General features: G+C 45.4%; 1 protein-coding gene across 1 annotated transcript; it reads left to right on the top strand.

Annotated features, from left to right (window-relative positions):
- The first annotated feature begins 25 nt into the window (after positions 1-25).
- Positions 26-11,303, top strand: LOC119450297 (probable chitinase 10). Its single transcript, XM_037713722.2, has 4 exons — positions 26-247; positions 3,364-3,981; positions 4,769-5,040; positions 10,914-11,303. The coding sequence occupies exons 1-4, from the start codon at positions 80-82 to the stop codon at positions 11,161-11,163; spliced, it is 1,308 nt and encodes a 435-aa protein (XP_037569650.2). The 5' UTR covers positions 26-79; the 3' UTR covers positions 11,164-11,303.
- The last annotated feature ends 1,923 nt before the right edge of the window (positions 11,304-13,226 follow it).

Genomic DNA, 13,226 nt, shown 5'->3' with positions numbered 1-13,226 from the left:
GGTCGCACGTGAAGAGGACGAAGGTACCAGTCATCGCCCTAGCTGGCCGCACCAGACGTGACCTCTCGAACGCCTCAAGATGCGGTTCTCGGAGCAAAACCTGCTGAGTAGGCGAGACCTGAGGGCTGGCGACACGGAGGACCCTTTCATTAAGACTTCCTACGTGTACACCGTCAGCTCTTGCATGCTTCTTGTGGTGGTATTCTTTGTCGTTCTACCCGGAGCACTGGTACCATACTTCCGCAAGGTGAGCGCTCATAAATGCCCGTTTCCCCGCCGCTAGATATCTTTATCACTCTTCGAAAGAAAATAATTTTAGCTGAGCTTTGTTGACACAAGCAGGAGACCTTTTTCATTATTGCGATAGAAATTATAAGGGCAGTCGAGGTACGTTCGTGCCGTCGGCGCCGCCGCCGTGCTGTTACGGCATCGACGGCGCACGTCCGGCTTACGCGTTGGGGGAAGGTCTCTAGAGACGCGAGAGACACGCAGTGCGTTTGGCGGCGAAGTCAACGAAGCCAAGTGGCTGCACCCTCACGCTACCCTGGATCGGCTCCGCAGCTGAGCCAGGGCAGCTTTGCTGGCATAGCATTGTTCGTACTAACATTAGCGTTCCTGCTGTGCAGCTGTTGGCATACCGCACCGCGGCGCATACCACGGTGTGCACGTCCTGTTACAAACGCTGACGGTTTTCCATCTGTCTCATCTCTTTGCACCATTGAGGTGCGACGCCTGCAACGCCGGTGACCGGCGATCCTCATTACGCCAGTGCCCTGGCGGCTAGTATACATTGTAAAATAATTTACACCCTTAAAAGTGAATAACGGTCTCAATAGGTCTATAAGTCGCACCTTTCACCCAAAGCGGTTGTAAGGGTGTGAGTTATAGACAGCTCAACACGCTTATTCACTTTCAAGCGTGTAAAATTTTTTACAGTGTAACAGCCACCAGGGTTTTGTTGCGCAGCAGCAGTGGCCTCGCGTGCTTTGTCGCGCCGACATGTCGCCCCAGAGTATTTTTAGAATACTGTCTGGGGAGCTTCAGCTCAACGCTAAATATTGCTATCGCTTTCATTGCTTCACCCTTCGGCCAAAATTGACCATTTTTTCTACTTTTTTTTAAATTTTGCTTCGGGTTCTATTTTGTGCTCTACCGCGTTGCTGTTCAATCGGCCTGTTGAAAGCTTGTTGAGGACAGGTACAGCTGCAACGGAAAAAGATTAGCACAAGTGGCCGATGACCGGTGCAGGGAAATTGCGGTACGCGGCGCTCTTGTTCCCGTGCACACTGGTATCTAACGTGCCACATGGTTCACGTTTCAAAGAGGGGCTGCCTAGCACTCTCGTTTTCGGCGTGCTTGGGAACAACAGCGTCGCGTGCCGCGATTTATCTGATCGGGAGATCAGTCACTTGTGCTATTCTTTTACCGCTACAGCTGTACGTTCCCTGCATTCACAAGTGCCTTAAGTCACTGGAGAAGTGCATTATCACGTTGTAAAACGTGATAACGCCGGAATATCACGCAAGTATCGCTGACTAGCCAGAACACTTGAGTGAAGCAACGCCGCACCAACCTGGAGCAACCAACTTAGGACTATCCGTCACTGTTAAGATGTTTGCATCTCTTTTCCCTGCTACCTTTCTGAAGTCAAAAGTTGAACCCTTAAACATCTTTGCTAGGTCCCGAAAGTTGCGTTTTTCTATTAATGTTGCTATGTATCTCTTTATGTTGCTACTTTCAAGACTTGTATGAGGACGCGTATTTACTTAAAATTTTGACGATAAATCTTTCTGTGGGAGAAAAAGTGCACCAAATTGTTTGTCGTACATATTATTAGCCAAAGCGGCCGGACAATGGCAACCTGCACTTTCGAACGATAAGCTTTGTGAATACGGCCCTAGAGCTCAGTGTAAACAATATCGTAAATCTTTTTACCAATAACTTACCAACGAAGATCGTTCTTCGTTAGCTCTTGCTGACTATATTAGAAAATAATGAACATTACACTTACATATGAAGATACCATTACAGAAACAATACAGCTCAGTGACAAAACAATAGCCAATATGACGGCACCAGCGCATCAGCAAATCCGCTTGCTACAGATCCATATATAGGTATTTCACCGTTGCTATAAAGGGGTACTGAGGCACTTCCTGAACGCAGTGATTTTGATTATGATTAACCCCGCAAAAGACATTTTTAATTATGAATGAAGTAGTGTCTTTGCAAGGTTAAGCATAAGACGCAATGCGTCAACCGCGTGAGTGAGGGCATGTACAGGATCCCCCTTCCTTGCGGGGAGTGCTATATGTGCATTAGATCACGCAGGTGTCTAAACAAACGCCTTCGGTGGAGACAGCAATCTATGTGCGAAACGGCAAGTTCTTGCAACGCAACGGCTACACACCATGGACCATTCAAGCGTATTAAAGAGACTGGATGACTATAGTTCACGCGCATAATCACAGAAACTGCACAAATGCCTCGAACAATCGTGTACGTATGGGTAAGCAAACCATCCATCACACTGGCAAAGAAATGTCTTTGCAAAGAGCAGGGATACGTGCTGGGCCAGAGCAATAGTGTTGTTGTTATTCATGCGATAACATTATAGGCGGATTTGACCCACTTTCGAGGCATCCTAACAGAAAACATGTGCCGATCTCAATGGTAGGGCAGTCTAACATAGCGTCTTAAAGCGCTAGTTGTCACGAGGGAAGAATAAGAGAAACTGGCACGTGACGCACGCGCCAAAAGTTTCAGAGAGTGACTTTGCCACGCGAGAAGCATGCGTACAATCGCGGCCTAATGGTTAGAGCACTGGGCTGTTGGGCTGGAAAACAGTGGCTCGATCCCATAACATCGGTCACCCATTTTTAATAGCATTATAGGCGGATTGCACCCACTTTGGAGGTATCTAACTGAAAACTCGATGTGTGTTAAGCATACGTGATCGCGTCACAGTGTCCACGAAATAGCAAGTTTGTAAGGGATACAAGGTGTAAAAAGGCCACTTTGATGAATGAGAGTGTGTAAGGACGCACGCGCGCGCAGCTGTTGATTCAGCATAATATAAGTATGATATCGCGAACTTAGAGAGTTAGCGGTGGTAAGTTCCGGCCTATTGTTTAGATTAGTTCATTGTTTTAGTATTTGTGTTGTTAATGTATGCTCCTATATATCTGGGATTTAGTAATATACCACGGGCAGTTGGAAGTCATTGCTTCTCCTTGTTTGCCTCTTCAGTGTAGTTTTGCAACGTTACACGAAAGCCGGGGGTGTCGCTGTCTTCAAAGTTGCACGACTCGTAAGTCGAGAGTGTCCGCAGTGACCGCGCCGTTGCATCTTGGGCGAACGCAGGTTCGATACTTGTCCGACCTCCCGAAACTCGAGGACCAAGGACGGCTGCGACAACAGGGCTTGCAGGGACCATTAGTGCTGTGCCAGCTGAACGCGGAAAGCTTCTCGCGACCCGAGCCGTGGGCGTACCGGGCGGAACACATACCTACCGAACACTGCACCCACGTGGTGTTCTCCATGCCGGGCCTCAAGGACTGGTTTAACGACCTCATCAACTACGACGTGTACCACGTGGCCACGCGGCCTTTCTTCTGGCGCGCCGTCGACCTGCTGCTTGAGCGCAAGGGCGCGCACCTACTGGTCAGCGTAGGTGCGTTCGGCGACGTGACCAATCTGATGGCCGACGTGGCCGGCAACAGTGACACCATGGCCCGCTTCTCACGAAACATGGTGCGATGGGTGCTAGGCAACAAGCTGGATGGCGCGCTTCTTGCCGGTGTGTTTCCGGCTCCTGCCAACATGCGCAACGCCATGGTTAAGCTCGTTAAAAAACTTGGCACCTTGTTTCGTGTCCACCACATAAACTTTGGCTTGGTCGTTCCACCACAGGCGCAGTTATTTCACACCCACGGCGCAGGGGTGAAGCTGGCTCACTTCGTGGACCTCGTCGTTGTCACAGTGAGTCTTCGACTCTTGCAGAGACGTGCCTGTTCGTGCCTCTTTGGGCGGAAGCGCCGCGCATAGCATTACCAGACGCACTTGTATAGCGGATCATGATGCCTCGTGAAGCGGCTGTCAAAGCTAAGCAAGGCAGACGCCACATAAAACATGTGCTTTAAGCGTAAAACATGGCTGTTACTGATGACACTTTGAACCGGCCCTTATTGCGAGTTAACCTTACTGCTTCTCTCAAGTTTTTTTGGGTGATGTTTCCGTGAGGTGGTCGTTAAGCTAACTTAATTTCTGGGCTATTTTTCTCGCACTGTATAGATACCCTGTAGTCTCCTTTAAGTGCTCTAAAATAGTCTTGTGGGCTCAAACGTGGAATTTTTCGCGTGCTTTAAAAACTTAGCACTGCGTATGCACTTCACATTCCTCATCTGTGCATACTGGCGATCACCGCTCTATGTGGTCGCCGTTGTCGGCGAGGCGCTCGTTCAGAATAAGCCGGCATCTGGACCATTGCCTCGCAAAACAAATAACTTAGAAAACAAGGTCTCCCGCATCGATTTCTTTCCGTCTCTAGAATGAGATGCCCTAATGAATTTCTCGTGCTATCAAACCTTTCCCTCTATTCGCATTACTTGTTATAAGTAGCATCGTCCCAGTGCTTAGAAAACTGTCTGGGTCAGGAACGTAGTCCAGTGCCTTCGCGGATACGAGAAATGCGCACTGAAATCGAAGGGACATGAGTTTAATCTCTTGATGACAGCCGACTAGAGCCCCCGGGGCATTTTCGACGCAGGTAAACAAGGAACCATCGGTGCGGAGTGCTGCAGAAAGCGCGCTGAACATCGGCAGCGCGATCGAGCTCTTGCGCGAGAGCGGCGTGCCGACTTCCAAGTTGGTGCCCACCTTCAGCATGGAGGTTACCGTGTACAAGTTCCTTGACGCACTTGACTCCCTCAACAACACATCCCCTGTGGCGCTGCCATACTACACCGTGTGCGAGAGGATCCAGCAGGGAGGCTGGGAGCTGATGTTCGACTCCAGTACCCATTCCAACTTCCTTCACAGGTCAGTGCTTCCCGCAGGTGGCGCTGCAGAACCCACCGCGCTGCGAACACTGCGAACAAAAAAAAAAAAAAGCTATCGGAAGAACTACAGAATGGTTTTGTATTAGGCAGGCGCATGGACGATCATCTATTTGTAATCACGCAGTCTATAGTCTAAATTGCCCATCAAGAAAACCGACCTTTATAGTTGGCATTCCTGGATATCAGTGGTATGTGCGACAGTGCAAGCATAAACTTTGTGGAATTTTCCTAGAGAAGAAGGTCTGAATTAAATCAACAGATTGTTACTGAATGAAGTATATCAGAATAATAAATTCCAGATATCGTGTGAAATGCTACCTAGCGGCGAGATAATTGACATAGAATGCTACACACTGACTATTCGTATTCGAAAATGAATTATTCGGTATTTTCGAATACACAACCTACCCAAATATTTCGTGGCAACCTACTGTTGAAGCCTTGGTACTGTTCTCCGTGTGCTGAACAAAGTATCGAAAATTATCCGAAGTGAAACAACGACAAAAGTTTTCGAAGCAATGCAGAAACAAAATGGTTAATGCAAGCTTTTTTTTTTTTTGGTTTCGCGGTGGAAACCTACATGACTAAGTATGCCCGTGATTTTTGCTTGTAGTCTGCTATATAATGTTTTGACAGTCTGTTTATGCAGCAGTTTTACAGTCAATATTTTTCCTTTCAACTAACCATTTTATATGTTGTTGCTGCACACGTCATTCAGCAGCTTTTTCTTTTCGTTTTCCACTTGTGATTTTTTTTTCGGGAGCTAATTTAGCAGTTTCGGAAAACTGGTCATACAGCAGTCATGTGTTGTTCGAAATTTTGTCTGCAACCATTTTCTAAAGATGTTGAGAGGCTAGTGGTACAATTTCTTAATGACAATTAGTGATCTTGTGTTTTAAACTGATACTAATTGTCCTTGATAGTTTTCTTTTTCACTGGTCAGTGCAAGCGTGGTGCCTAATTGTAACAAAATAAATATGCCTGCTACAAATGTATGCGTCTGCATTTTACTATTCTATATTCGATTCGTATGCGAAAAATGATATTCACCCACCTCTAATAAAAAGACTGTGAGCGTAGCGAAAGTGGCGTTTTTGCACATAAGTTCCTGGGCGAGGCCAAAATACTTTGCCGCTAATGACGTGCGTTTCAGGAGACTAATTAACACATAATTGCTGATTACATTCTTTATTAGCACTTTGGGGGCAGTTGTTTAAACGACACATCAGGAGGCAGTCAAATTTTAATGCACCTTATTTTTTAATCTTGAAAATGACACCTAGTTTGAGAAATTCATCGTCGAATGTCAACTCTTAACCTACGCAATATTGAAACCGAGAGCACCGGGAGTGCAGAAAAGGCGGCCCCGATATCGTATCAGACGGAAACGCCCCCTGTCGAAAAGTGCGACGAAGTTTGAAACTGAAGGTTGCGGTCAGTCGCGGCAGATACTGATACGGCACGTTTTGACTGGCAAGCATCTGCCACGACGGGCCATAGCAGTATTTGCCGCGACATGCCATCATTCGAACTTGGTCACACACTTCGTCACGGGGTGTTTCCGTCTGGCGTAGCAGCGGGGCGCGCTTGATTTCAATATTGCCTAGTTTGAACGCCGAAATTCGGGGATGAATATCTCGGATTAATTGCAATTTTCAAGATAAACAAAAAATGGGGGTGCACTAAAGCGTGACTGCCTACAAATTTTCTATTTAAACAACTACCCTCAAGGTACTGATGGAAACAATTTTTTATTAATTAGCCATCTCAAACTCACGTCACTAACAGCAAAGTATGTCCGCCTAGCCTAAGAACTCCTCAGCAAAAACGACCCGTCAGTAAGTAATGATGTGATTGCCTTGCTCGAAAAGAAGTACGAGTGGATCTGCAATGAAGAATATACTAGTAAACGACGGCTGCATTAATGGTGGTGTAAGCGTAGAAAACACAGGGATTTAGGGCTTTAAATTTATTTCAATGGTTTCGATGCTTCTATACTAAAGTTCGACGACCTAGAATAAACGCAACAGAAAGGCAAAAACAACGAGCTTGGTGGCATCAGGCAGCAACTATTTCAATAGAGATGTACCTAAAATCCATCTGTCACCTATACCCAAGATCACATCGAAATGCTAGTCTTGAAATGTCGATAGACTAGGTTTAGAAGCGCATATGACATTAGTATTTGGATTTAAAAGCAGCCACAGGGGGACTATGCAAAAGGTGGAGATCAGAAGATACGCGAGGGCTGGTGGAGAGAACGATGATGGCACAGACTTTTCTGGGCATAAAGAAAATCTAGGTCAAAAATCTTTAACCTTAACCAACAAGACGTCGGCTTAACCAACAACCAATAAACAAACCAACATCGGCGGCCGTTGTCTCGATCACGGTGTTAGAAGTATATTACCGTTGTCTCAATTGCGTGGCATTACGGTTCAGAGCTCCTAAATCGGAAAGAGCCGCTTAGAGATAGAAAGGCTGGTTCTGACGTCGTGCGTAGTTTTCAGTCACAAACATGTAGTCGTGTCACCACCTCTGTCTTAAAATACACGGCTTTCCATGGGAATTTTCAACAGAGCTTGACACTTCCAAGAAGCTGGCACGGCCACATCCATTCAGGTGTACAAATTGCAGTCGTAATCTCTGGATTATTAACTGTTTCAGAGGTTTCTGCAAGGCGTGACGGGGTTCGCCTTCTTAGCCAGACGTACAGTGAGAAAACCTGCTGACATGAAGGCAATCTTTCGCACTGGGCGTAATAAGCCTTAGGTTGTAAATGGTATGAAACTAATATTGGATGTTTTAACCTCACATACAAGTACATTAACGTGCATCTCAAATGTCTTTCTGCACGTACAAAAAGGGACAACGCAAAGCTCAGGCTCTGTTATAGTCCGACGTCATGTGTGCGTGTGCGCAGTATCGTCATGGTGATGTTTCGTCGATAATGATGAGATACTCATGCATGTGTATAGACATAAAGACGCAGTGTAAATTCTGTGTCGCGTGAGAGCAGCTGGCCACGGAGCGCGTCTGGAATAGAAAAGAGTAAAGAAGAGAGGATGAAGAGCGTCTGCATGCGAAGAGCGGGCGTTACGGAACGCCGGCTACGCTCGTTATGGACCTCGCTAAATGTGGTCAGAGCGCGTGGGATGAGATTAGAAGAGCTCAGGAGCAGGGGCGGGGGGGGGGGGGGGGGGGGGGGGTCATTCTCGACGTCCTCCTGCCGCAGTCTCGTTGATTCACTATAGCAGGCAGTGCATGCAGCCGATGAACATAACTCGCTCACAAAGATAGCGTGTCCCAGAGAAGACCGCCATATATGAAAGGCGAAGCGTGAGCCCTTCGCAAGCAACATATCAGATATACAAACGTGGATCATCAGCGCCATGCGGTAGTTCACGCGATGCGCCGTTATAGAAAGCTGCACGCCTGGCCGGTACTTTAGACCAACGTTTAGTGATTAGGTGCCAAGCGCGAAACGCAGCGCACTCTCAACGTAACTCATGTTGTCGCATGCAATTCATTCGCCACAACGGCTCAAGAAAGCTTCTGAACTATTAGAAGACAGGCGCAAGTCAACGCAGATACACAGATGAAGTATAGATAGGACGACTGTAGAAGACGAGGTTTTCAACGTGGTTTCATCCACGTGCCGTGCAAGGTGCATCGCTGTCTGCCTGAGACATAGACAAGGTTCCATATGAAAGCCTCAGAAGTTGTCTTTTTCTAGCGCAAGCATGGACAGCCAGCTTCTGTCGAAGGTGGTTTTTGCTCTTACCTAGTACATTTCAAGATCAACACCAGATGCTGGCCAAACGTTTACGGATACTATATAATTTATGCTTATGCTGGACACTTTAAACGCAACGAATTATCTTTTCCTTTTGGTTCTTTTTTAATTTTTTTATCAGCACGATATTGCTGCGCGCTCTAAAAAGTTAATCTTCTTTCGGCCAGTTTACCAGCCGATGACCTGTTGAGCACCAATTCTTGTAGATACCTTTTATGGAGCCCTGGTTGACTGTGTTCTAAAGTGGTGAACTCCATACATGGTGCTGCTAGAAGCCGCTAAATTTGATGGGCTGCGATTTCCGTCCTTTCGTATTCGCTTTCTAGTGACACAGCCCAACTCGGTGGCGCTTCCAAACGATTCGTACTTCAGTGTTGCCGTAAGATACACAATAAGTTATGCACGGTCATAAGACATTTGAGTGCTGTTTTTTTTTTTTTTTCAAAAATAGAATTGCACTTATTAACTCGGCGGTAAACTCGGCAGTAATGCAGCTCCACTTAACGTGAAAGCTGGGGAAGGGCGAAGCTGTGATTCGCCGGTATTTCCCTTGTGTTTTCCTTGTGTTTATCTTGTTTTATCCTGTGTTTATCTTGTTTTATCCTGTGTTCGCCGGTATTTTCCTTGTGTTTTCCTTGTGTTTGTCTTGTTTTATCCTGTGTTTGTCTTGTTTTATCCTGCGTTTATCTTGTTTTATCCTGTGTTTATCTTGTTTTATCCTGTGTTCATCTTGTTTTATCCTGTGTTTATCTTGTTTTATCCTGTGTTTATCCTGTTTTATCCTGTGTTTATCCTGTTTTATCCTGTGTTTATCTTGTTTTATTCTGTTTTATCCTGTTTTATCTTGTTTTTATCCCATGTTTATCCTGTGTTTAGCAATCCATCATCCATTTTGACATTGACACCTGTGCTAAGGCACAACTGGTGGGAAATCGCCACGCACATGAAGCCAAACTACCACGCACATGGAGCCAAAGTCTTTTCTGATTATAGAAGTGATTTTAACGAATTTGTGTTAATTATTTCGATTAGTTTATGGGTATTCCTACCTTTTAAATTGTTCTGAATCATGTTAGTTTATCTTGAACTCCGTTTTGATCAATTCTGAACTTGTCTTGACCCTGTTTTGAGAACTTGCTTTTGCGTGTGACCCCGACGACATGAGATCACAAGATTTTAACGATTTTCACGAGTTTCTGCCAATTAATGCGCCTAATGCTTGATAATTCCCATCTTTTACATTATTCTGAATTATGTTAGTTTATTTTAACCGGTTTTGATCAACTCTGCACTTGTTTTGACCCTGTTTTTGCGCGTGACCACAACATTACACGCCGACTGCCCGGGCCCCTAAAGTGCTTCGCACTTAAGAGAGCTGCAGTGGCCGGGAAGCCTGACAAGCATTCAGGGATCTTTGAATGCTAAAGCGTCCTCCAAATTTTGAAAACGCGCGCGCCTCGGGGCAACAGCAGACAATTAATGAAATCATAAAAGAAGGCCCTAGGGCCTTCACATTTTGATATCAGACGGCTTATATTGCCCCTGTAAAACTTTTTCCCAGCAATGAATTTGTGTGTAAAAGTGAAGCCGACTTATGGAGATTGGTGTAAGTTCGGGCTTTGTAAGCTAACTTTCCCACATTCTGTGTTGCAGTGAAGCCTACTGATAAAGAAAAATACTATGCGAACGGGGCACGATAACGCTATCGCGTTTCACTCTTACAGGCAAAGCTTAACCGTCCTCCAATTTTTTTACAGCCCACTATGTTTATCGGACGGGTGAAATCATCAGGAACACGGTGTTAGAGGACCCTTACATAGTAGTTGAATTGTGCTACGGCTGAGCTAAAATCTGCGCAGTTTCCAGGCTCATGCATGTGTGCACACTATTAGACAGAAAACATACATTTCAATGGCGCTTTTATGTTTTTGCGAATGGGTAAAAATAGCATTCGCGTCCTCCGTAGAATATACGCAGCTTTCATTCCCTTTGGTCGTTGCAAATGTCCTTGCTCTTTTTTTTTTTTTTTACGAGTGGAATATACTTCATTCTGACAGAAAGCACGAGTGGATCAACTTCGACGACGCGCGAAGCATTGCTGAGAAGATGGAAGTGATTCGCAATGAATCGGTGGCTGGAATCATGCTGTGGGACATCAGCATCGACGACTTCAAAGGCGCGTGCGGACCCGTTCACCCACTTGTGGCAGCTGTGTACGCCAGCCTCATGACACCGGGAAAACTGACCGAGCAGCCACTGCTCACTGTCACGCCGCAAGCTGAAAACACCACCGCTGACCACTCTTGACTTTCTCTCGTCCAACGTGCCGCTGCACCTGTGGCAGCAAAAAGCAGCAACAAAAAATGAGAGAAGAGTGGGAATCGCGCAGCTCTGAGTGAAACGCGAGCGACTCTTTTTTTTTTTTTTTTGTAGTCGCAGCGGTTCTGTGATTTTGATCCAATAAAGTGTCCATTTCTGTGTTTGCTGTCAAATCTGGCGCGCAAACTGAGGCGTTCTGCTTGCCTACCATGAGTTACCAATTGCTGGACCTAAAGGTGGTTGCATGTCTCCCCGATGAGATGAAAATTTAAAGCCAGTCGTGCGTACCAAGTTATTTCTGCGCCCAATAACCTACTGCGCTCTAAATTGATCTGGAGCCTTGCAATATACCGTTCCCCATATCGCGTCGTATTGATTCAGAGTGCAGACCCCCGCTAGATTAGTCTCACTCATCCTGCAATGCAATGCGGAAAGTATAGTCTTTGTTGGGGAATTTACAGAGTAGGCCTGTATTTCTTAACGTGTCAGCAGCGTCGAGGAGCTGAACGTATTTTTCCTGGCGGTATTCGATATAGGCGCGTGTGCGTTTGCGTGTGCGCGCGCGCGCGTGTAAAGGAGTGCTGTGTGTTGAGAAACACTGCGTAAACAATTTCCATAAGGATACAGCGCCGAATTGTGAAAAGCGTAATGAAGGAATGCAAACAAAACAAATAAAATAAAATAAAACGCACCCCTCTGTGACTCAGTCGTATAGTCACGGCGATAACTGCAGCACCTTGCCGAAATATTGCGTATCCTTATGAATTTCGCAGTGAAGTTAAGAAGACTTTGTAGAGTGACTTCAGGGTTGCGTTGCCATTAATGTTTGTGAACTTTGTAACAACACTGCGCCTCTGTACAATCCTAGGAGGCTCATACCATCTATACAGGGTGTTTCAGCAAACACTTTCAAAATTTATTTAAGGTTGCCTATGGCAGATAGCGCAATTCTAGTTAATGAGCGGGTCTACTCGATGAGGTGTACATTACTTAAACAAAAAATGAAATTCATAATCAACTAATCAACAAAATTCACTAATTAAGTTTCTAACTTACTACCTGATGGCCCATATTGCGATTTACAAATTGTAGCCGTGGAGTTCCACTTGGAATTAATCCACTGTGACTCGAATTCTTGCGAAGTAACATCTGGCGTTCCACAAGGGTCCGTTTTGGGCCCGCTGCTTTTCCTAATATATATAAACGACCTTTCTGGCACAGTTACTTCTAATATAAGGTTATTTACTGACGACGGTGTTGTTTACCGTGAAATAACTAACGAATCTGACCACTCTGCCCTCCAGTCTGACCTAAATAGTATTTCTAACTAGTGTAGCGAATGGTTTATGACTCTCAATACTAATAAATGGAAGAGCATGACAATGTCCCGTCGTTCTAACCCATCTGAATTCTTTGCTTATGAAATCGAAGGCACATTATTAGAGCACATAACCTCCTATAAGTATCTTGGTGTGCACATAACGAATGACCTCTCATGGCATACTCACGTTAATTATATCATTAACAATGCTAACCGTGCACTAGGATACCTACGCCACAATTTTGCTGAAGCACCAAGCCTTTTAAAATTATTACTATATCAAACGCTAATTAGACATAAACTCGAGTATGCGTCTGCTATCTGGGATCCAGGCTTACGTAACCTTGCAGATGCAATAGAGTCAGTTCCGAATCACGCAGCTCGCTTTATCGTATCAAACTACTCCCGTACTGCCAGTGTTTCGCTGATGAAATCTAATCTTCGCCTTCCGAACTTGCTCTTAAGGATAAAAATTTCACGTCTTTGTCTCTTTCATAAAAATTTTTTCTTGAACCAGTCACTGAAACTCGAACTTTTATCACAGCCATCGTATTTGTCAGCGCGTGTTGATCACCAGCATAAGGTCGCCATTTCTTTTTGCCATACTAACATGTTTCATGATTCATTTATACCAAAGACTAGCTCAGAATGAAACCACCTTCCCAGTGCCATCGCCAGCATTGAAGATGTACAGTCATTCAAGGCCGCAGTTGTTGACCACTTCTCAGAA

Source organism: Dermacentor silvarum, chromosome 1, assembly GCF_013339745.2.
Source record: "Dermacentor silvarum isolate Dsil-2018 chromosome 1, BIME_Dsil_1.4, whole genome shotgun sequence".
In the NCBI taxonomy this organism is placed as follows: domain Eukaryota; kingdom Metazoa; phylum Arthropoda; class Arachnida; order Ixodida; family Ixodidae; genus Dermacentor; species Dermacentor silvarum.
Note: the sequence above shows the minus strand (reverse complement) of the source record. Positions and strands in the feature narration are given on the sequence as shown.